At 34.0% G+C, this 26,325-nt stretch overlaps 1 protein-coding gene and 1 long non-coding RNA gene across 2 annotated transcripts; one reads left to right on the forward strand and one right to left on the reverse strand.

The window, feature by feature from the left end:
• The first annotated feature begins 623 nt into the window (after nucleotides 1-623).
• Nucleotides 624-18,349, forward strand: LOC149578110 (RAF-like serine/threonine-protein kinase PRAF). The gene is made up of 14 exons (XM_089797419.1): nucleotides 624-844; nucleotides 3,174-3,298; nucleotides 3,776-3,846; nucleotides 4,214-4,295; nucleotides 4,444-4,559; nucleotides 4,662-4,823; nucleotides 5,056-5,136; nucleotides 15,957-16,043; nucleotides 16,159-16,305; nucleotides 16,413-16,576; nucleotides 16,778-16,925; nucleotides 17,127-17,249; nucleotides 17,493-17,580; nucleotides 17,746-18,349. The coding sequence occupies exons 2-14, from the start codon at nucleotides 3,250-3,252 to the stop codon at nucleotides 17,955-17,957; spliced, it is 1,530 nt and encodes a 509-aa protein (XP_089653545.1). The 5' UTR covers nucleotides 624-844; nucleotides 3,174-3,249; the 3' UTR covers nucleotides 17,958-18,349.
• On the reverse strand, nucleotides 9,930-10,610 carry LOC149578111 (uncharacterized). Its single transcript, XR_016355462.1, has 2 exons — nucleotides 10,554-10,610; nucleotides 9,930-10,432 (listed from the first exon to the last, which is right to left on the reverse strand). It is a non-coding gene; the product is annotated as an uncharacterized LOC149578111 (long non-coding RNA).
• Nucleotides 18,350-26,325: the final 7,976 nt, after the last annotated feature.

Genomic DNA, 26,325 nt, shown 5'->3' on the forward strand with positions numbered 1-26,325 from the left:
AAGAACTTCCCTATTGATTTACCACTTGAACTCGTTGGGAAAGTGCTGTGTTATCGTAGCAGATTTAGTGTTTTCATTTTATGAAGTATCTACTCAAACTAATACTCTAATCTTGGATTTAAACGAATTTCTTGTTTTATCATTTGGAAAAAGATTGCTGTTTTCAGCTTCAGATTTTGGGTTTTGTCTCATCTCTGTGTCTACTGTTGACAAAATTCAAAATTAGAACACTTGCAACTCAAATTGCAAATTGGAAATTGACACGATAAATTGTTGGCTGAATCGAAATCAGATTATTAAAAAGGCCCTTTTCCCCCTCTTCACGAGGATTACGGTTAATGGTTCACTTTTTGGTGTTGAAGCGTTCCACAATCACGGGATATGCAAGATATATGGTTCATTTGATGGATCAAATGTTCTAATATTTGGCAGATATTAAAAATGACGTCATATACTCGTGCATTTTCGTCTCAAATTTGGTTCTCCAATTACACATATGAATCCACTCACTTGCATCACAGATTGTTTTTTTCCTAAAACTTAATGCTTTTTGCATATACCTTTAGGTTTTTGTTTCTTTTCTGCCCTGTATTGTTATAAAAGTGATGATAATTTTTATAATCACTGTGTACGTAAACGAATATATTTTCCATTCCTTATCAATTCCATCGGACCTTGTTGAGATAACCGTTCAAACATTATTAGTTGTCAGGTAAAATGGTTCGTTTAGTGTAGTTGTATCTTGGCTTTCAATGTGTTGAAAACAGTCTCAGATTGAGTTGATTACTCAAATAACAAGGGTGAATTATTTCTAGCTCGCGAGACTATAATTCTGTTTTGACAGGTAAAGATTTTCTGTTTTTAAATAAATGTGCTTTCATTGCATGAAATTTTGTGCTGTTCAACTCCATCTGAGATGTGGCTGGAATTTGGGGGTTTGAGCCGATCCATGCTGGGACAAGTCATATCCAGTTGAATCACATTTTAGCATCCCAATCTATGAAGGATAGGTTTGTCAAATTTAACTGGGACAGCCTATTATTCACCAATTCTATAATGGCAGTTTCCAACTTGTTTTGGAGTGGTCCTAGACTTTCCTCTTGGAACAAACTTCTATTTCTTCTTTCCAAGGTTCCCAGAGCAGAAATCAGGGTGTTTTTCATCTACACACATCCAAAAGCCACTATCTTCCTTAAAATTGGTCACGTTTGGAGACGGCTTGAAATGAAATGAGAAGGTTTTAATAACATCCACAAGACCGTCGGTCTAAGGGACCAAAAGACCAGTTAAGCAGGTCCGCCGTAATTTCTCCACGTTAAGCAGGTCCGCTGTAATTTCTCCACGATGTTCCTTTTGTTGTGGATCTGTATTAGGAAGTTAGTTGCTTTGTATGATCTTACCTCCTCAAAATGTTCCTTCAAGCTGGTCACTTGTAGGCTATCCTTGTACTCGCTGCAAAAATATGTCTTTTGGTATTGTCTTTTGCTAGGGCTCCTAACCAACCCAACTTAGCAAAAAGCCACCGCCAGCATTTTTTGTGAAAAAGGGCAGCCCAACAGATGGTTTCTTCATGAGATATGTAGAAAATACACCTTGATGTGCCATTATATCCCATCTTTTGAACTTTCTCTGCGGTCAAGATCTTCTTTTGTAAAGCCACCAAGGTGGAGGTTCTTGCCTTTGGTAGCAAAATTGGTTCCAACATATATGCAAGGGGAAGTCAGTTGTTCTTTGCTCCTGATCGCTTGTGAGTGTATCCATGCTTTGTGTTATACTCTCCTGATTTCGAACCTCCTCAAACAGGGTATCCTCACATTGTCTGAAGACAATTACCCCTATTGGTGAGAGCTGCCTTTAGCAATTTGTTTTCCCTTGCAAGAAGACTCAAGGAAAAGAAGTCCTTCCATTTCCAACCTAGAGTTGTATCCTCTGAGAAAGAACATAATCCGTAACATTCTCCGCCCACAACTTCTTCAATGGGTTCTTTGTCTGTCCTAAATTCAATTGACTATCTATTAATATAAACTAGGAAGCTCCACCCATGAGTTCTCCCAAAAGAGGGACTTGTGCCTATCATGCATATACCAAGTCAAGAAATCTTTACTCTAAACTTAGAATTTGAAAAAATAAAATTGTCATTTCGAAAACGACTGTTATTTTCTGTGTCAGATTTAAGATTTTGTCAATCTCTATGTTTAATTGTTGGTGGAAATCGAATTCAGACCATTTACAACTCACATTGAAAATAACTGTCATTTCTTACTATACAATATGGCTTCTATTTCTTTGTGTCTAAAATGTTACGCAACCAATATGAGGTGCATCGGCAGTTTTTTTAAGTGTAGTTAACAATCTTTGTGGATTTAGGCTTTTTATTTGAAAAACAAATTTTAGATGTTGTTCGCATAGCTACTGAACAATTACACAATATTTCAATTAAAAGAACTCTTGTGTTCAAAATTGTGAGGTTTTTTTCCAAAAACATTATGAAGTTCTGGGTCTGATGTACATGTTAAATTGTTGGTTGAAGTTTTGAAACCAAATCCAGTCTTGATTAGACGGCTTTTTTCCCTCTGCACGGGGATTATGGTTACCAGTTCACATTTTGGTTAAGTGTTCTACAATCATGGGATATGCAAGATATATAGATCAATAATTGGATAAAACGTAATACTTTTTTATTTGATAGGTGGTAAAAATGACGTGTTATATTTGTGCATTGGGTCTCCAAATACACAAACTATGAATCTAATTACTTGCATATAATTTTTTTCCTTTTTTGATATCTTACTGCTTTTTGCATATAGATTTAGGTTTTTGTTCATTTTATGGCCTGTATTATTAAGAGGCGATGATATTTTGTATAATAGTTGTGTAAGGGAATACATTTCCCATTCCTCAATTAACTGCACCAGACCTTTTTGGGATCACTGTTCAAACATTATTAGTTGACAGGTAAAATGGAGTGTTTAGTGTAATTGTATCTTGTGTTTCATGTGTTGAAACAGTCTCAAATTGACATGATTACTCAAATAACGAGGATTTATCTATGGTTCAAGTGAGACTATAATTCTGTTTTGAAAGTTCTTAATTCACTTCTTTTAAATAAACATGTTCTCACTGCATGAAATTTTGTGTTGTTCAACCTCATCTGGGCTATGGCTGGAACTTAGGGGTTTGAGTTGATGGAGCTATCATATAATAGCTAATCAAATTTGAAGTCCTAGGCTGCCTGGATAGAGATCAACAATGACCGACAAACTTGTCACCATTCAACCTGGAGAGCTCAAGTTTTCCTGTGAGTAAATCTCTTCACAGCATTAGTGCATTTGGCAGTCTATTCACAGTGAGCAAATTTCGTTATGATGTCCACATCCTTTTGTAATGTTCAACTCAATTATTTGTTGACATTATTGATTGTATGAGGGATGCGAGCATGCATATAGACGAAACCTTGCATTTGATCATATGATTTTGTGGTGCTACATGTTTATCATTTGTCACACCTACTGGTCTATGTTAGCCAACATGGCCTACAACAAATTTATGGCGTGTTTCATTCCCAACTCAGTTGCCATATGTTTGGTCTTCGTCTGGCACAATGCACAGCCTAGTTTTATGCATGTTGTAAGAGGATATTTTCTATTGACACTTCACCATTGTATTGGCAACTTGCCAATCATTTTTCATTTTATTTAAATAAACATGTGTATCATTCTGTATGCAATGCCTTCCTTTATTATTGACATCTCTCGTGTATAAATTGGTTGGCAAGTTGAACTGTCGAAGGAGAGTTCGTGCTACCTTCAATTGGTCAACAATACAGACAATTATGTGGCTTTCACGGTATTTGTACTTATTTTTCATGCTCCTAGTAATTTCTTTTTTTTAATGCTCCTAGTAATTTCTGGCTTGGTGACTAATGGGCATTCTGATAATCTGGAATGATCAAGTGATTAAATGGGAGAGAGTACTTTGCTAATTTCAGTTCCCTTGGGGTTATTTCATTTGTCCTTATGACATTGGTCTCGGTGCCTAAGGTGGATGTGATACTAACTTGAAATGTTAACATTAATGAGTTTAAAATTCTTAAGCACTCCTTTTGTGGTAGTTTCCTAGAGTTGTACTTCATCAGACAAATTGTAGATTTTCTGCTAAAATGACGAGATTAGTTGTTCAAGGCATGATACAAAAGTACTGCTGACTTTGACAGGTTAAATCTACATCTCCAAAGAATTATGCTGTGCAACCAAAAACAGATGTTATGCCACCTAAGGCCACATGCAATGTGACAGGTTTGAGGCCCGATATTTTCAAAGGCTCAAGGAGTGTTTTATCTCTTTCTTGGATATGATGCAATATAGAGTTTGTTGAACTTGTTTGGTGGGAATTTCATCATACTATTGCTTATATTCTCTACAATGGGCTTGGCTTGCTGTGTAGTAACTGTAAAAGCTCAGAAGAAAGCAACATTTGATATGCAATGCAATGACAAATTCCTTGTGCAGAGTGTCATCCTACCTTGTGGGGTGACTGCTGAGGATATAACTTCTGATATGGTGAGTGCATAGTAAGACTTAATTTCTGAAAAACTCAATGCTCATTGATAGAAGGTTTCCGTATGTCAAGAAGAAACTGAAACAGTAACCTACGTTTTTCAGTTCAGGAAAAAGCCTGGTAAGGTTGTTGAGGAGAACATATTAAGAGTGCTGTATCCATCTCCACTACAACTTCCTTGCAGTATCCTTGAATCATCACAAAAGAGACAAGCACAAGAGGAAATCATAAGACACATGACTTCTGATGTTTCCTCGTTTAATCTTGTAAGTGTAAAAAATGTGCTGATTGCAGGCCCTCACATTGTTATTATCATGGTTTCTATTCCAGATGTTGTTCTTTGTGTCTGGTCGTATAGCTTTGCATTGCTTCTTTCTTATGACCTTATTCCTTTCTATCAATTTTGAAAAGGATGCTTTTTGTAGATGCAATATAATTGAGATTTCTGGTAATGGAGAAAATGGTTTGGACATTGATTTCACTGTTTGACGTGAGTAGGTGTCCAAAGGTCCCAGTGAGTTGAAAACAGAGCCATCTGAGGTGAGATATCCCAATGAGTTCAATACAGAGCTATCTGAGGTGAGGTTTCTGTTTAATACAACTAGATTCTTATTGGTTTGACTTTATATAGTTTGGGTGGTATTGGTGCTTGGGCTGAACTGCTAGTTTATATAGAATTTCGATTCATTTTTGAGAAGTTGGTATGACTTCTAGCAAGTTTTTTTCATATCCACATACATCAGCCTGAAGCATGGCAATAATGCAAATAGAAAGCAAGCAGAAGCCATAATTATGCTCACAATATTTTAGTCTCTATACTACAATATAGTGATTAATAGATTTTATGAACTACACTTGATATATGTATATGGTATACACACTGACTAGATCCCAAAAAGTATGGACGTTCAAAGTAGGAAGTGTACAAATAACATCACATCACAACTGAAAATATACTTTGAACACACAAGTTGACTAGTCATATCAACTTTCAAATATTAGTCACAAAGAGACGGACACAATACGTAATTGAATTGAATATAGTTGTTGGCAAGTTGTCATTGATGTGAAGATTGTGACAAAGTTCGGTAAGTAAGATTTCACCTAACATTAACTTTCAGATATGTAGTGGTGATAGGCAATGGCTATCCACGCAGGAGGATTGATTGTTTGGATTGCCGAGTTCCTCGAACGTCGTGTGTATTCCTGCCACCCGCGCCCTCCATTGACAGTGTCTGACCGTTAATCGGGACTGTCTGACGGTACTTTCTTATCACCAGTCAAGCTCTGTATGCTGCTTTTCTATTTAACGTGCCTACCTTACAATTTTGTCCGACTTTTGAAATTTAAAAACTAAATACATTTCTTATAAAAATAATTCTTAAGTGAACATTACAAATTACAAATTTATCTATTTTACTTTTTAAAGTTTATATTTAAATTTTTTTTAAATATTAAGATTTAAATTTTTTTAAATAAGTAAAGTTTGAATTATATATTAAGTAAGTTTAATTTTGACATCATTTTAAAATTAGATTTGATATTTGTAATTTCTTTAATATTCATTTTGTTAAATATTTTAACTTTTTTATAAAAATATATTTATAATTAATTAAATGTCTATTCTTTAAATTATTTTGAAAAATATATAAAATATGTATATATTAGTAAGCTTTTGATGGGAATATAAAAATAAGGTTTATATGACTACATTATAACACTTATTATACATAAACTTATCTTAGACAAACATACTAAATACATGTTTGATAATTGTAACAAACCATTATTTTGAATAATAGATCATTATCTTAAACAAGGTTAGAAAAAAATTATACTAAGATTTAATTTTAAAAATAATATATATTATTATCATTACTTGTTATAATAGAGCACAATCTGAAATGTTCATACAAAAATAACCACACAGATTGAATGCCTTTCAAAATACACTAGTTTCATCTACATATATGCATCAAGATAATTCAAAAAATCATATATATATATATATATATATATATATATATATATATATATATATATATATATATATATATATATATCATAATATTATAATTAATTAATATAAAATGATTTTAAAAATAGACAAAAGATTTATTATTAAAGATATGAAATACAATGTTTCTTATAATCAATTATAGGATATGTATGCATTAGTTATATTCTATTTTTTTTAAGTTTTCTAACGAATCAATACAAAGAATTAAAATCTTTTGACAAATAAATGGAACACATAGCACTCATTAGATCTAGGTGATGCTCACACAGGTGAAGCATCAAGACTTCTTGGAGGTCACTCATCCCAATACTTGTCTAGCTTGAGCACGCTTAACTATGAAGTTTCCTCCATGCTTAAACCCACTCTGCTTGCAACTCCATTTGCAAAACCTCCACCAAGTGTTGTGCCTTATGAACCATTCATTAGAAAGCCCCTTAAGCTCACCAATTGATAAATAGGAGATAAAATATATAAACTAAATTTTAGAAATGTACAAGTTATCTGCAAGTTATTAAGTTGAGAGGGGGTTTCCTAGACAAGCATTATGGAACTATTTGTTTTATATAAAATATCGTAGAAGGAAAATTCAATTCATGGTTTTTGATCTTGCTAACTACATTGCAAGGTGAATCTACACTATATCGCTTTCTCTATTTATTAACATGTTATAATCCTCTTTAAATTGTTATAAATAAAATTTAGTTTTATGAAATTTTAATCATAATTCATAAGCTTGATGTTTAAACTCTATAACTTCCTATTTCTAAAGAGAGCCCATGGGTCATACAAAAAGAGGGACAAGTACTCACTCGAATGGAAAAACAATAAACAAAGTAACATAATTTTAAATATGCCTTTATATATATATATATATATATATATATATATATATATATATATATATAATCTTGATGCATATATGTAGATGAAACTAGTGTATTTTGAAAGGTGCATTCAACTTGTGTGGTTATTTTTGTATGAACATTTCAGATTGTGATCTATTATAACAAGTAATGATAATAATATATATTATTTTTAAAATTAAATCTTAGTATAATTTTTTTCTAACCTTGTTTAAGATAATGATTTATTATTCAAAATAATGGTTTGTTACAATTATCAAACATGTATTTAGTATTTTGTCTAAGATAAGTTTATGTATAATAAGTGTTATAATGTAGAGTTATATAAACCTTATTTTTATATTCCCATCAAAAGCTTACTAATATATACATATTTTATATATTTTTCAAAATAATTTAAAGAATAGACATTTAATTAATTATAAATATATTTTTATAAAAAAGTTAAAATATTTAACAAAATGAATATTAAAGAAATTACAAATATCAAATCTAATTTTAAAATGATGTCAAAATTAAACTTACTTAATATATAATTCAAACTTTACTTATTTTAAAAAATTTAAATCTTAATATTTAAAAAAAAAAATTTTAATATAAACTTAAAAAGATAAAATAGATAAATTTGTAATTTGTAATGTTCACTTAAGAATTATTTTTATTAGAAATGTATTTAGTTTTTAAATTTCAAAAGTCGGACAAAATTGTAAGGTAGGCACGTTAAATAGATAAACTGATTATGAAAATTAAGAAAACTACAGTTGGTTGTACAAAGGAAAAAAGAAGCGTACAAAACTTGACTGGTGATAAGAAAGTACCGTCAGACAGTCACAATTAATGGTCAGACACTGTCGGTGGAGGGCAGGGGGTGGCAGAATGCACACAACATTCGAGGAACTCGGCAATCCAGGCAGTCAATCCTCCTGCCTAGATAGTTGTTGCCGTAGTGATGGGCTACAAATAATACATGCTTGAATTAAAATTTAATTGTTGGAAAGTTGTCATTGACATCAAGATTGTAATAAAGTACAGTAAATCACAATTTGTAAGACACTGAGTAAACTAAAGATTAAGTACAGTAAATCAGAATTCATAAGACACTGAGAAAACTAAAGATAGGTGTTTTGTTTAAATGAAATATATCAGAATTCATGCAAGCTACATCGGGAATATTGATTAACAATTCATAAATAAAGTAGCACTTGGTCTCCATCAAAGAAGGAATTTAAATTAAAGACTTAAATCCACTCAAACCAAATTTCATTCAAACTTAAACACAATCAAAATAAATAGTGATGTGATATCCCTATTTTGACATATAATTTAAATAAGTATTATTGTAAATAATACTAATAATTAAAATAATAATATTTATAAGTAATACTATATTATATTATAATCATATAATTTTTTATAATCATATTATATTTATAAATATTATATTATATTATAATCATATAATATTCTATAATCAAATTGTATTTATAAGTAATACTATATTATATTACAATCATATAATTGTATATTATATTATAATCATATTTATTATAATATTAAAATAATAATATTTTATAAGTAATCTTATATTATTATTAATATAATATGATTATTATTATGAAAGGTTGTAACTCTTACTATTAAAATATATATGGAATAATAACGTTAGTAGGTGGCATCTAAGAGAAAAATAGAAAATATATATCAGGTTTTTTAATTTGATGTCCTAAAACAGGGCATTACAAGTGGTATTAGAGCAACTTTTTTGCCATCCTATGGAAACATTGCACTTATTCACAATTTGTACCATTTGCTATACATTTAGAATACATACAAGTCCAAGTAGTGTTTGGAAGAGTTGGTCTTAATATTACAATAGGTTGAAGCACTCGTTATTCCTCTATTCTACTAAGTGAAACCTTTGAGTGCTTCTCCACATCTATTAGGAAACCTATGATAAAACATTTTCTCACTACAAAATGAAATGGAGAACTATGGGGACCGGAAAAGGATTAAAAACTCTATTGCAAATGCATTTAGTAGAAATAGAATGGAACATTGAAAGAATTGAGAAGTGGTTAAGAAAAAACAATCATAGACAATATTTTGTATCAAGGAAACAACAAGACTTCTAAGAGAAATGAAATTCCTTACATAACAGTGTCATCATCAATAGCAGAGCAGGATTTTAGGGATCATTCACAATACAAAGGCATATGCACAGCCGTACGTCTTATCAAAGATATCAACTTGACACATTTTCTTATTGATAAGTAGGAGATAATTTCCACAGCTAGTCAAGGTCAACACGTTTACTGCTGCTGCACATATTTACATATGCCAATATTTTTTTAAGCTTTGATGGAGACCCAAATCAAGAATACTTATGTATGTGCTCTTTATGTGGCATCCACACTGTACTGCGCACTAGATCAGATAAAAAATGCCATGGTACCAGTACCAACAAAAATGTGATTTCAGGACATCGTGGATTGTTATTGAATTTACAACAATCATTATATAGATCTCAATCATGAATTACATGTAAACAAATGTGACGGAACAACTTGGGACAAATACCCCTCACATTTCTTAAATGTGTAAGGAGATTTATAATGAGTGTATCCCCATCTCTCTTATAATTTTCCATTTGTAAATTATTTGTTTCCATTATAAAAGCTTCTAGTACAAAATGCCTCCTATCCACAAACACTAATAATAAGCAACAGAATTATATTTTGCTGACGTGCACAGACTTCTTATCCAATCATAAGAGCATTTACAATATATCTCTGTAAACAGTGAAAATGTCCAGGCATTACCTTGCTAAATTGTATAAATAAGTAGTAAGGGCATCTGAAACTGTCACTCCATGGTTAGGGCCTAAGTGTTCAATACTCATGGTGTGAGATTCTCTACTTTGATGCTTGTGTCCACCAATTGGCAAACAGTCTATAAAGCCAGACCCCACTTGTTAAGATGGGTTTATACAGCCCTGTACAGTTCATATGAATTATGCAGCTTCTTAAACAACCTATTGTAGAAACTTAAGAACAACAACAACAATAAAAAGAATAATTAATAAATACCAATATATCAAGAAAGAAAAAACTAACTCTGCTCTAAAACAGAGGAAGCTCTGTTTTTTCTGCATAAAAAAACCTGATTTTATTACAACAGCTCCTAAAATAAATTACCAAATACATGCTTTTAAAACAGTCTACAATCAGCGTAGACTTAGCTTAAAATCCTCAAATAACTACGACAAAACAAAAGAACTATCTCATGCCATGCGTAATAGATGCATTCACAGCATGATTTATTGCAAAGAATAATTTCGGTAAAGTAAGACTCACTGCTTGTAACATCAGTTAACAAGAATGAACTGCCCCTTATTTCATACTGATTACCGTGGAAATGTCTAACATGCTTTGAGAGAACAAACTACAAACTATGTGAAATTAAATCAAATGCCAACTAATACGGTGGAACTATATCTAGAATAAGCAATGGAGTGCGGAGTTAGAAAGTGATTGTTATGGTACGATGATCCTGGAGTGAATCTCGGCATCAATCTTCCTCTATTAATCACCAAGATTTCCATTTTTGCTATTGACGTGCTTTAGAGTACTGATGTACTGATATCCACTCTTTATGGGCTTGTACATGCAGATGTTCATGTCGTTTAGTGTGATCTTGTTGGGTGATGCGACGGGTTCCCTGCCCACAGGTGATTAATTATGTGGTGTTCCATGTTCACTAACAGTCATGGTTTTTGATGCAATGGCAAATGGGCCCTACAATTGGTATCAAAGCCTGGTTTTGGCCTGGTCATGGGTTCAAATCTCTTTGGTGCCTTGCCGACCCGCGTAAGCACCTGGTATGCACATCGAGAGGGAGATTGTTGGGTGATGCGATGCGCTCCCCTGCCCACAGGTGGTTAATTATGTGGTATTCCATATTCACTAACAGTCATGACTTTTGGTGCAACGGCAAATGGACTCTACAGATCTTTATCATTGTCAAAGCAGACCCAGATTCTCATAGAGAGGTCAAGTAATGCTTCTGTCCGCTTAGTTGTAAATAAGACTAGTTACCAGCTCAAAAGAGGCCAAACTACATCGTTTGAGGGTATAAATTTCTTTCACCAGAGGCCCTTGCATTCGATAGAAAAAAATGGTAGTCATGGGAAGTATGAGACAAGGAATTAAGACTCAAAACTATCGTTTCTCTACAAACGGCACTGTCAATGTACAAGACCCAACACAAACCGCTTATAAGAAAATCTAAATGTATACAATTCTATTAACAAATATCAGGTGAAGGTACTTGAATTTCAAAGTAATAAGAAATCCAATTATGAATATAAGAAGTTAATAAGAATGACAAAAAGATGATGTTTCGTATTCTACCAGAGAGTGCACATTTGTGTCCTCTATAATCCATGACACTCTCACCATAGATATGTGAACTTGCATTAAATTAAGCAAATAGATAATGTACCACAAATATCAAATCATCTTCTCATACCCCTTGTAACCCCTCCACCGTGGAAGATCCATAGAAAAATACAGAGAGAACAAAGGGCCAATCGGAGGAGAAACAATTTTAACAGGTGATATCCCAATTCATATTTGATTATACAAAGAAAGAATTAAATACAGTTGCCGCCACCATGGATAGTTCTACATATTTCAAAGGACACTTTAAAAGGACGATGACCAAATATTATTATTAAATAGTACATACTATAGATGGAATCAGATTAATATTAGGATACCCTTGGGCAAGAAAATGAGATAATATATATCCCAAGCGGCACCATTATTATGCGGAATATAACCAGGCATGGACCAAGGACAAAATTTATGTTTCCATGCCAACACCGATCCACATAACGAGGAATAAGTTTAAAGAATGGACATATGAAGTGTTCATCCCATATTATGGAATGTAATAAGAAAGGGAGTCCGACGGTGGTAAAGAAAGAGGACAAAACTTGACATTACATAGAGATCGAGATTGAAGGAAATATCAAAGAAGATAATAGAAATATGGAAAAGGTGGCCAAAATGCTATTGATAAATAAAAGAGATACATGATCTTTGAATAAGGAATAATACGGGTATTTGTGAAACCCGTGTAAGTATAATAATAGAAAGAGATGCTTGAAATACCTATTGAAAATACAATAATAAAGAAATGGCAAGAATAGACATCAAATACTTTTTAAATAATTAAGATTGAAGGTGGTCCACTCAAAACCATATATATGTAATGATGTCATATCAACATTGGATAAGGGACTTCAATGTGGAAAGTGGATATGAAGGTTAGTTGATACTAAATCACTACTTCAACACAAAGGTAATGAGATAAGTTGTTTTATTTCTTCATATATTTTAATATAAAATAATTATTAGTGCCTTTCTTATTATTGACACATTTTGTTATTGTGAAGAATATGAAAAGTTTATCAATGATTCCAATAAAATTAAATTGATTTTTAAGTTGGTAGGTAATAATCAAAGAATATTGTTAAATAAAATCAATAAGATTATCTAAAGTCATCATCTTCTAAGATAAGATAAGGCCGGTGGTGGAATGAGTTGGGTGACACCACTCGGAGGCACTAGGTAAGGCCTGTGGTGAGATGGGCATTGGGCTGCATCATCCAAGGGTACTAACTAAAGCCTACGGTGGAGCGAAATCGCGGGGTACATCATACAAGGGCAGTATTCTGGAGATGATGATCAAAGAGAGATAACAATAATGAGGGAGAACGGTGAGGCCCATGATTGGGTAACATGGCATCCTATTATAGTTTCTCCTCTCGTACTCAGGAGATGATGAGTTAATAAATGAACTGTACTTTTGATTGACAAGTCGCTAAATTGAGACTATAAATACATTGTCAGGGGATTGATATAAGGAAATCCTAAAAGGAAAATTTATATATAAATGTTTACTAATTATTTTTTTGTGGTTGCAGGGTCACAATCAAGAAATTGCATAACACGTGTCTTCATCTCTCTGCATCGCGTTTGCTTCGTGTCTTCATCTATCTGCATCATGTTTGCCTCGTGTTTTTATTCATTAAGATGTACAGCAAGGACAATCTTAAAGGGTGCGATGAAGATAAAACTATAAGCGGGATGCATTTATTAAGGAAAAGGTGGTTACTACATAAGAGTAATGTGACTTCATTTTCAAGAGACATGTTATTGATAATAATAAAATATAAAGATGTTGAAGATGGAGGAGGAGGGAGTATGGGGGTTATGTGAATAAAAGGACAACAAATAGAAACATAGACCAGATTAGAGAACAAGGAATTGTATGAAAATCATTTTCAGACTCGAGGAGAAGAAGATAAAAGGATTTTGCAGAAGTGATTATCATTTTCTTGTGAAAGATTCATTATCACATTGTAGGAGATAGCAGAGTTGTAATACTTGTGATCAGTTTTATAGCTGACTCAAGGAGGAGTTCATGTGCAAATTTTGAAGGAAACATTGTATCCCTTTGTGGCCAATTGGTGGTCATATTTATAGCAGATTGAAGTGGAAATTATTAGAGAATAAGAAGGGAGTTCTAAAATCTTGTGACTGTGAAAGTGAATGAAGGGTCGCTGCCTCTGGTGAGTTGGTACTCACAAATCGAGGGGTTGGTGCCTCTATAACTGTTATTTATATAAAGCAAACATATTGCCGTGGTTTTTACCTTTTTTCTCCACTTAAATATCATGTTCCTCTGTTCTTTGCATTTCAATAGTTGTGATAGTTGTGTTTAATAAAAAATAATTTGAAAAAGTAGTTGTTATGCTGATTCATCTACGTGCACACCCACCTCTCAGTATAATTGTATGCTCAACAGTAGAGTTGTACAAATACAGCCATCACATTAGATTCCCTTCAACAGTTAACAATGATTTAAAAAGGCCTCAATCCATCCTGCACATTTTTTGGGAAAGAGCCTGATCATGATGATTATGGACACTTATGTCCAATTTCAGGTGTTCTTTCGAGTGCCAAATTTATTGCTTTAGCCCAAGTAGACCTTTGAACATTTAGACATGGAAAGAAAAGGAGAGTTAATTTTTAAGAGGGGATAACAGCTATATTAAAATCAAACTTTTCTCCTGCTTCAAATTATACTATAAGAATTATCCAGAATCTTTTCCTGACAAGATGTAATGCCCCACTAAAGAATCCAAGAGGACAACACTAATCTAACCAAAATAAAGGTGCAATTTTATTTTTTTAAACAATCGCTTCATAAACCTTAAGATAATTATGACTTCTACAAAATATTAAGTTCAATTTTTATTCTATAAATTACATCCTAAGCAAGTGGAATTAGAAATACATTAACACAGAATAAATGATCATTAAACATAAATGAAAAATGATTTATAACTTAATCCTAACCCCTCTATGGATTCCCTAACGTCACTACTTGAGCAACATTACTATAACATAGCTAACCAACTAGAAACATTAATGAATTACATAATTAGAAACATAAATATCATTTACTTTGTTTCAAAGTTCATTTTAAAGCACCAAACGCAAATGTTCCTAGAATCTTTCTTTCACTATAGCATTAGCATAACCAAATATTCACTATCTCTAACCTTCATTTAATGATTTCTTATTACATAATCATGTAACTATGTAATAAATACAACTTACAATTTCATCTATCCCAACCACTATATTAGTAATGAAATGATAATAAATACCAAATGAAGATCTCTAATGCAAAAGGAATGAAGGTACTGTAACAAGAATCTATCCTCGCAATCACGAACAATCACAGAATCTTGATGGAGAAAGATCACTACCACCCAACTATGTGAAACCCGAAGGCCCACTCCCACCACGCTAAGGAGATAGACACAAGGCCCCACACATAACAAGTAAACCAAACCAGAAAACAAGTGACCAAATCTCCAAACATGTGAAAGAAATGCAAGAGTATGACAGTACAAGGCAAGGGTTACCAACTGCCATAGGCAAACATATAATAGTCAAAACAGACTCTAGAACACATGTATGATACGTGTCATTACATAGCTTTTCCTCTTGGGTAATCCTAGTAGTCTCTTTAGACCCAACCTCCAAATGAAGACTCATGGAACTGAACAATCTTTCATTTGGACAAGGAAACTCAATTATGTCAGTCTCAACGAGCATCTTCTGCCACTCTTATCCTTAGCCTATACAAGCACTCAAGGCATAGGTGAGACATCATTATTATCTTGATAAATGTGTTACCTCATTTCATTTTACCATTTTACCAAGTTATCACTTGATTAGTAAATGCATCTATAGAGTTACCCTGGCATTCACTTAGGACCTCGACCCCCATTGAGAGTCACTCAACCTACAATGCACCTAGTTTCCCAAACCCTTATGTTCAAAACAATACAATAGAAATATAAATGAATCATTTACAAATGAAGTACACCATATGCTTTGTGTGTGCTGTCACTAATATATGCTTTGTACAAGTAGGAAGCTAGAATTGAAGATTGGGACCAAGATGAAGCTGCCAGTGATGCAGTTATTGCTGAATGTGAAGCTATAGCTCATGGATTGCAGGTTAGATATTTAGCTTGTTCGTTTTCTCTCGCTGTTGTTTTTCCAAGTTAAATCACCTGTCTGGTATTGGTTTCCATTTTCTGGCGGACGTTTCTTTATGCAACTGTTTGAGCAGATTATAAAGAATGCTGACCTCGAAGAACTGCAAGAACTTGGTTCTGGTACTTTCGGGACAGTGTACCATGGAAAATGGAAGGGATCAGATGTTGCAATTAAACGAATAAAAAATAGCTGTTTTACGGGAGAGCCACAAGAGCAAATGGTGGGAGTTCCTAAATCCTCTTGTCTTCTTTAGAATGGAAAACCATTTTATTTTTTCTGAGAAGTGGCTTGGTGGTGAACCAAATATGATTAGTATAATGAATGTAGAAAGCTGGCTTTTGGAGGGAGGCTTGTATCATTGCACAAACACATCATCCAAATGTCGTTGCCTTCTATGGTGTTGTCCCAGATGGCCCTGGGGGAACTCTGGCGACTGTGACAGAATACATGGTTGATGGATCAGTTAAACAAATCCTTCAAAGAAAAACTAAGTATAGTTTCTACCATTGAGTTTTAATTTCCTTTTACTATCTCTTCTATTGCATGCTGGCTCTATTTTTTACTGTAGACTATTACTAAGATTCAAATTTTGGGACCAAAAAAGGGGAAGAGCATATGACATAGAATCTTTGCCGTCAAGGAAAAGAGAAGTAAATGCTTACAAGTATTGCAAAATGTAATGTGTTTTGCAGGTCAATTGATCATAGAAAGAGGTTACTAATTGCCATGGATGCTGCTTTTGGAATGGAATATTTACATAGCAAAAATATTGTGCACTTTGACTTGAAATGTGATAATTTGTTGGTCAACACTAGAGACTCTCAGCGTCCTATATGTAAGGTATAATTTTGCTCTTTGTGTAGCCTGTGTTCTTATTTCCTATTTAGTGGTTCCTCTCTTGTTTGGTGCTTCTGAAACTGTCTCTGGTACAGAAACCATTACGACTTTGTTTGCTTTCTCTTCCCCTCTTTTTGGTTAATATGTATAGTGGGCAAATAAAGATTTTTTATAAAACCCAAAATTAAAATGGTTTATTTTCAGGTTGGGGATTTAGGCCTGTCAAAAATTAAATATCAGACTTTTGTTTCTGGTGGTATGCGTGGAACCCTCCCATGGATGGCACCAGAGTTATTAAATGACAGCAGCATCATGGTTTCTGAGAAGGTTAAGCAGAATTTTTTTTGGAGCTGTTTCTGGATTAGATTGTGGTAGTTTTTGCATCAACATTTTGGATCACACTCCATGATCCATCATCGGAATGATTGAGTGCTCTCAGAGAACAATTCTGTTTTTACCTCCTCCATATAAGTGTCTTTTGTACTCAAAATAGTAACTACTGATGTGTAAAATCATTGGTGTCAAACTTTCAGTACCTAATTCCCTTGCAGTTGTCTGCTTTGTTTTCAGGTTGATGTGTTTTCATTTGGAATAGTAATGTGGGAGCTTATCACAGGCAAGGAACCATATTCCGATCTCCATGATGGAGCACTAATTGGTATACCCTTGAAATATGCGAAATATGTGACAGTTCCCATTTATTTGTAATCTTATAGTTTTGTAGATGGTTGGTAAAGGTGAGCAATATACATATTTAGGTAAGTCTCATGTTCAATTTTTAACTTTTTGGAACCTCTCTGAAGCTTTCTTACAAACTGTTCAGGGGGTGTAGTGAGGAATGCATTGCGTCCACATGTACCAGACCAGTGTGATCCTGCTTGGAGATCATTAATGGAGCAGTGCTGGTTAACTGACCCAAATGGAAGACCTTCATTTAAAGAAATAGCCAACCAATTACGTGCAATGGCCATGTCATCTCATTCCAGGAAGGGACCACGGTCACCAACACTGGGTTCATCAAGATTAGAGCTATAAACAAAGAGAAGACTTTAGCACCTTATTTAAGGCAGGGTTTGATATTAATCTTCACTCGATGCTGACAATGCTTTCATATTGTTTATAAATTATTATCTAGGAGGGTCTTGAAATTCCACAAATATTATGAACTGACCCTTTTCATTTACTTGTATGTTAGCTGTGAAAACCCTGCAAGGGGGTCTCGATAACAACAGTTTTATAGTAGTTTATGCCTAATATGTCTTACTGTAGGAAATTAGTTCCATGTTTAGTATATGTAAAAAATGCCACTTTGTGCTGTTTGCATCCAAGATCAGGGGTTCTACAAAATATTGTATCAAATTAATGTAAAAGGTTGCTGTTTTCCAATGTGGAAGAATAGAAGGCATTTAAACTCTCCAATTTTACAACGTTGGTGTTCTTATGTTTCATTCTGCTAGATTCAATACATCTGTGTTGGTCGGTATTGAGAGGGTAGGTATCAGTGTGAGTTCTGTTTCCATATATGTAGACATGTAGTTGGTATTGATTTTCTACAATTCATGTTGAAATGATAATTGCTTCTGGATTCGTTGTGTATGTTTTGTTACATCAAGTTTCAAATCAGACCTAGTGATCCATCACAGAGTGGAGGAAGGTGAAAGAATAGGACACGGCCATAGTCTTATATAGAAGTTGAGAGGAGAAAAGGCTCAAATCAAGGAGCTAATCCGATGAACAATGGGACAAAAGTTCAAAATATAAATAAATTAAATTTTATGTTTTTTTTTTCTTTTTAATTTGACACTAAGTGGGCCAAACCAGTAATACATCAGAGTTCATGAGCAGTCAACAAAAAAAGCCAAAAATCCAAATACAAAATTTTGCCAGAAAGTAAAGTCAAGCTTCTACACCTCGTCATCCTCGGCAGGCATCTCCATCTCTATTGGTCCTTCATTAGGAGGGGGAAGGGCCCGTATCATGGGTCGTCTTACAGACCTTGCTGCCCCCACAATTTCCTTTAGCAATGCAATGTTTCGAAAAACCTCGACCCTGTGAATCTCCCCGCCTTCTCCAACATTCCAAATCAGAAATGACACCCATGGTCTGTTGTATTTAGTGTTAGGCAAGGCCACAAGACTCAATCTGTCCCATACCAAAGCCTTCCACCACCATGTCAAAATACTTTGTCGTTCTTTCCTACCAACAAGTTTTCACTAGCTTTTGCATGATTCATTTCAGCACAAGCTTCTCCTCCTGCACCTATAGCAACCACGCCATCAATAATAGCACTGTATCATAGTCGTACTACATCGATATGTAGATGCCAGGTAATTTCCTTCCAGGATAGCTGTAATGACTTTTAAGGCCTCTACATCCGTGGGGTTGAAGAGTTTTCTCAAGCGGTTGTCTGTAATCCTGCCTTGGAAGGCCATCTACTTTCCCTTCACTCCCAATTAAGTGGTGGACTCCGTCTCTTGAAATCTCGTCCCAATCGTCTAGCCAGAAGTCGCCATGTCTAGTCGGCCATTGAATTTTCGGGTATTGTGGTTTTAAATGCTCTAAACCCAGCCGATCACAATCTGCAATCATTTTGATTTCCCGCTTGCTCCCACTTTTACCTCTCGCTAAATGTCATATAATTTTAAATCTCAAGAACCTTCTGTGCTTTCCCAAATTCGTTGCTTGAATTCCCTGAACTTGCAATTTGGAGCATCCGGGGCATTTACAATTATCAAGTCAATCAAGGCCGCCTGCAGTTTCACTTCGTTGTTCGTCTCCTTTGGTAGTCTCACAACCTCCACTGGACTCATGTTTCCATCCTAATGCATCCAACCCATGATTTGTCCTAGATCTCCCCAAAGATGCCACGCCATAGTTCCGTTTCACCCAGCCTTCCTCTACAGGATCCGATCATATTCAATCTCGAATTTGGTGGATAGAGCGGCCCCTCTGACCGCATCAATGGGAGGATAGCAAGGCCATTCAAACGCTTGTTCTACTGTTCATGTAAGCGCTCCTTTTGAAACTCTGGGTTGTGACTGCAATGTTGACCACCAATATGATAGCCGAATAAATTTACCGATGAGGTCATCTGTCGATTTCTCCTCTCCTGGAATAACCTTGCTTGTTTTCCTTCTCATATTTCCCACAAGTTGATGCTTGAGATACTGATTTTATCTTCAGGGTCAGTCGTCCATTAAACATCAGTTAGATTATTCGGGCAAAGAACCACCCTATCTAGTTTGTTGTGCACCCACTTCTAGCACTTATACCACCTCACAACTCTAGAGTAAATGGTTAAGTGATTGTCCTAACAACTTGAGTACATAGAGGCTAGCATTTCTTGGATATCTAAAATTCTTATTGCTCATCTTAGAACAAATTCTTATAAGTTCCGATGTGAGGTCATGAGATCGGATGCTCGAAGAGACCAAAAGAACCTTGGGAAGGGAGAGTTTGCATGTTTTGCAAATCTAGGAAAGTGGAAACCGAATAACACTTTATTTTAAAATGTGATACATACAAGGATAACACCGATCAAATTCACTAATATTATGTTTAATAGTTTATGGTATAACTTATTCAAATAGGAGAACATAGAGCAGATATGTGGGCTCATCATCAACTTGTACTAAAAAATAATCGATTTACTTAAGTTCTAGTTTAGTGGAAAGGTTGTCCCACGAACTATGTTTAACCATGTAGACATTAAAAATTCATCTATCTATCTATCATTTCCTTCTCCCACATGATGCATCTATGGGCTCCTAGATCCCAATCCTTTGAAGCATGTCCCCTATGAAAATTCCAATCTTAGTTGTCGCACACTACTTGTACCTCATCTTTGTCCCTCATATTTTTTTTTGGGTTTTTCACAATAATCTAGGTGTTGGCAAGAGAGTCTTGTAGGCATAGTATATTATCATCGATGACAACTACTTCATGGTTGATTTTGGTGAGAAGATGTGTTATCGAAGGTTTTACATTTAAATAAATTTCAGTTTAATGGAAGTTGTATTTAGACACACTACACATCAGTTCAGTGTGAGAAAAATCAAAAGAGTTGGGACTTGTGATTGCAAAGCATTGAAGTAGACATATTATAATGTCTAATATGATCATCACAAGGTTTGAGGAGAATGCATTTGGGAGATTTTCACTTATGAGTATCTGTTTGACAGTTTTTGTGCAGACATGGCAATTTGGTAATGGTGTCCTTTGATGATTTGTGTGGAGGATTAGTTTTAGGGAAAGCTACATTTGTTTGAGCTAACACAGGGGTATCTTATTTTTGGTATGTTTAATCATGTTATTATTTTGGTGAGTTTACATGTTACACTTCTTGGAGCTGATAAAGCTTATGTTCTAGGTTAGGTGATCATATAAGCCTTTGTATTGATTGCGATGGAAAGAGAAAATAATGGTTGAACATTATGATGTGTAGATACGAACTGAGAAATCAATAATTGTGTTTGATGCAGAGATTTTGATAGAAATTCATAATTATTGTTCATGCATAGTAGGTGTAACTACTCAATTTGGTAAAGGACAATAAGTCCAACTTATATATTATAATTTGATCAATGAACTTGACTAAGGGTCAAATCCATTTTGTACATGAGCGGTGAGCTCCTAGCATGTGCCTCAATGCAAGTGTATTCCCAAACATTTCTTTTGTACTTAAGCCTTTCACCAGTGAGATCATTTGTGGGCCCCGTTGGGATTTTCCCTTAATCAAGTTTCCCTCAAAGACAAATCATAGTGTTATGAGTTCTCTAATTGGTTGTGTTTTATGCTTTACTTTACTTTTCATATGTTGTGTATGGTACTTGTGCAATCGGTTTGCAGTTATTAGAAGTGTTATAATACTAATTCACCCCCTCTCTCAGTATTACTCAATTCTAACAATTGGTATCAAAGCTTTGTGCCTCAAGAAAGAAGTTTAACAGGTTGAGGAGAATCCTAATGGGATCAAGCAACATTCAAAAGAATCTTGTGATTGCACTAGGAGATGTGGACAAAAAGAAAGTGGAGAACACTAAGTTGAAAGAAAAACTTAATGAAGCTAATGGATTTAGAACACTTAGAGATCAATTGAAAAAATCAAGATCTAAGAGAAATGAACTTGTGGATCATATGATATTTTCTTGAATCATTGTTATAGAGGATGAGAAATCTTCTCTAGAGCAACTTGAGAAAGTAATGAAATAAAAATAAGACTTGTAGAATGAGATGGAGACTACAATTCTTAGGTTGACTAAGGAACTGAATTAAAGGCAAGAAAACCAAGAAAAACTTGAGAAGGCTCTAAAAATGAAAATTCATGAGTGTGACAAATTCAATACTCAAATAGGGCAGATGCAACTTGATCTAAATGAGATGAGACATAATGAGCAAGAACTTGAGATAGTAAATTGAGTCTTGAAAAATGTTTTGGAAGAAGCAAAGAAATTCAAGGACAAATTCAAACTAAGCACTAGAAAGCTTGTTGAGCATCTTGAAAGATAAAGACCAATTAGAGATAAGAAAGGTTTGGGTTATGAGAAAGGAGGATATCCAAAGCAACTAATGAAAGCATGGATTTGATTGAGAAACCAAACGAAGCATCTATAAATCAAATTGATGGATAGATATTGAAAGGCATATGTTTTACATGTAGAAAACTTAGTCATAGGGCAAAGGAATGTTGAATAAACCAAAAGGCTACACTCTTTTTCAGATATTGCTTCACATGTTGGCAGTATGGGCATAAATGTAGATATTGCAAATACACATCTAGACCAACGATGGTACCTAATGCTAATGGAGGGAATCTTACATATAAAAAATGCAACAAATTTGGACACATTGCAAGGCATCCTAGATTGATGACCAATCTGAACAATCAGAGGAATGTAAATTGAATAATCATATGTTTCAAATGCAACAATTATAGGCATATTGCTAAGAATTACATATATAGAGACAATGGAAAATGAATTAATGGTTTAGTTAAGACAAATAATACAAACAACAATGATAAGGGAAATAAAATTGGTGCAAATGAACTTAAGGATGAAATAAAGATGTGGGTTAGAAAGGAACAAATTGATTCAACTAGACAAATAACACCGATCTCTAGTGTGAATTCTTCATCAACAACATAATTAGTTCAAAGACCTAATCGAGAGATATTAGAAGAGAGTCTAAGACCCCTAGAGATGGAATTATATCTTGATATGATTTTTATAATAGTTGTAGAATGATGGTACATTTCTACATCATGGACTGCAGTTTGATATTTGGTCATTTAGATGATCACAAGAGATTTAATGGCCTGCTATTTTTTATCATCTTTTTGGAGGATAGGTTACAGACACTTAATGATTGAATTGATGAATAAGAGGACTTGGAGACTTAATACACACATTATGACTTGAAGAGTTTGGAGAGAGTGATTTGAAGGTGATTTGGTGATTCAATCAAGTATTTAACAAATCAACGAGTGAACCCTAGTGGCATTGACAATGTATTTTTTCATATAGTAAATAATTTTTATATTTCAACACAAATAGATACACCACAAATTATTAGTGTTATGGAGAAACTGAGGTACAAATTCAAGATACAGTCATTTAAATCTATGGAAGATGACCCAGAAGGTGCATTTTCACATGTACCCCATAAAGTTATACATGTCAAAGATGTTCAAGTGCATATTCATTGCAAATTGGTAGAAGTGGGAACTATTGATATTCACAAGCAATACACATCTATGTGTGTAAATGGGAGACTAAAGGATGAGTTTGAGAAATTAATTTGTGGAATTCAAAGAACAAGAGTGGATAAGAATTGTTTTGAGTCAGATACATGATTTATTTTATGGATTAATGAGCAACTAGTGATGATAACAGAGCAGTTAATTCAACAAGTTATAGGATTTTGTGTTATTAGTGACACCCCAAATTTGAAATTATCTAAGAAAAAGATCATGGAAGAGCTTACAAAGCCATCAGTATGATGGGAGAGTGATGAGTATCAATGAAATCATTCAATTGGATATCAAACTCACTTCTATGATACCCAAATATAAGGTATATCACAATAGTACATTCAACTCTATTTTACCCACTATTATACATATAGTATATTGAATGTTGAAAGGATATTAAGTTTGATACTTATGAAATATTGCAAACATAATAGTTGGAGAATCTAGATAAGATAAAGAAAGACAAATCTAAAGTTTTCAAGTATGGTTTATTGAATGTGCATATGTTCATATATCTTATGAACTTTATTTTTAGAGTTGCTTGGAATAAGGATACACTAGCGGCTCATCAAATCACTCAATTTTACCGATTGTAGGACAAGAACTAGGTAGGTATTCTTTTATCTAGGAAATTCAAAATATTTCACAAGAAAATGTAGTCGAGAGAAAGAATTCATAAGAATATTATAAAGAGATGCAAAACCTATTTGTTCTATGGTTGAGACTAATTAATGTTGTATAGAGTAGGTGAAACTAAGAAAAATGTGGATTCAACCAATCGGCTATGAAGTTATTCTAGACATAACAACTAGATATGTTGAAAAGTCCCATGGATTTGAAGGTAGAAAAGTTTGGAACTTGTGAAGAGAAAGATTTTCTGGTTCAGAATAAATTGACAGAGAAGGTGAGAAACATAAATATCACAAAGATAGTTGATATTGTAGCAGAAAGGGCAAGGATAATCAAGGAAGAACTAAAAAATATTAGGAAGGAAAGAAAGAAGGCAAAATTGACACCAGTTGATGTTGATGAAGAGTTACCAACTCCACCACCTATCTCAATGCCTATGACAAGAATCTTTCACTAAATTGGACCAATCCAAGAAAAAGATAAGGATTGAAGGACCTACAACAGCTAAAATTGTCACTAGTAAGTACATTGTCTTAAAATGAAATCACCTGTCTTTCCTTTTAGCACTTGTCCCTTAGTGACCCCATGGACCATAGATGGATTTGTACTCCATGTGACTTTTCTCTATTTTGGTTTTCTAGATTATGTATGGAGTACATCCAAGACCTCCAAGATCCCTTCTTGCTTTCTTCTCTAGGAATAGGTTGACCTAGGTTGACCTACTGCCCTTCAAGTTGACATTTTCCCTCTCAATTCAACCTCTTCCCTTATGATTTGGGAGCACAAGGTCTGAAGTGTCTTGAAGTTTCCAATTATTTTATTTTACTCTTAAATTGGCCTACCTTGTTTTCCTGCCCAAAAACTAGTATAAAAGGAGGCTTGGGGGATTCATTTTCACATCACAAGAAATCAAGACATCAAGAAAGAGAGGCCAGGAGCACACACATTAAAGAAAGAAAGTCTTCTTCAAAGCATTCAAGGACCCTTTGTGAGCATTTCCTCTTCAAGATCTAGCATTTTGTTGGCCGTCAATGGAGGAGATCTATATTGGGGCATTCATTATCTTCTTCATTTATGCATGTTTACATCCATGGACCCATGATGTGATTTTGGTAGATCCATTGCAATTGTTGAGGTATCCTACATTCTACATGTCAAATTCAACACCTTCAACATTTAACAACATAAATCCTTATTAACAAGGGTTTTTACAAGCAAGGTGAATAGTTACCTTTATTGATGCAGAGCCCTCTATATTTACCTTCAAGGAATCTTAGTTCAACTTAAGGGATTCACAATAGACTAGTACACCCTCAAGGAACCAAGAACATCTCAAAGATTTCAATAGAGAGCCTAACATTTAGGCAACTAAGACAACATTTATGCATTTTCACATTATAGCTTTTGTATAAACCCAACATAGATCAAAATTATGACTCAAATGATTATATATGGATACAAATAGTTCCATTCACATATTAAATAGATATTTTGACATACTTGACCACCTTAAGATCTCCTTGCACAATTTTGACAACTTATTACAAATGGCTTCTCTAGCCTTTTCATCTTAACTTAATAGACTCAAATAAATTATAAATGGCTCAAATGAATTTAAATATATCACATAAGATATATTATCTTCCTTTTTTTCTTGTTTCTTAAGTGCTCTTGCACCATACTTCCAACCTTGAAAAGTTTCCAAGTCCCTTGGAAACATGGAATCAATAACTTGCAAGAAAAATATTAGACCAAAAATCTTCATCTTTACCTTCATTTGCCTTTACCTCTTCATTCCTTTATTACTATCATATTTTCCTTTAAGGACATAGGATTTCCCTCAAAATCACCTTCTCAAATACTCCTATCAATGGAGCATTAATGGCTGCAAATTCCATGGTGCCTTATCAGTCAGAGATCCACCTTTACCATGCTACTTCAAACTCACCAAAACTAATTATCCATGTGCCTCACCTAGGAGTCCTCCTCTTTTTATCTCTCCCTAGTCTCTTGGCATCCATT

Source organism: Cupressus sempervirens, chromosome 1 (genome assembly GCF_028749045.1).
Source record: "Cupressus sempervirens isolate cs-2001-9-10 chromosome 1, ASM2874904v1, whole genome shotgun sequence".
NCBI classification, from domain to species: domain Eukaryota; kingdom Viridiplantae; phylum Streptophyta; class Pinopsida; order Cupressales; family Cupressaceae; genus Cupressus; species Cupressus sempervirens.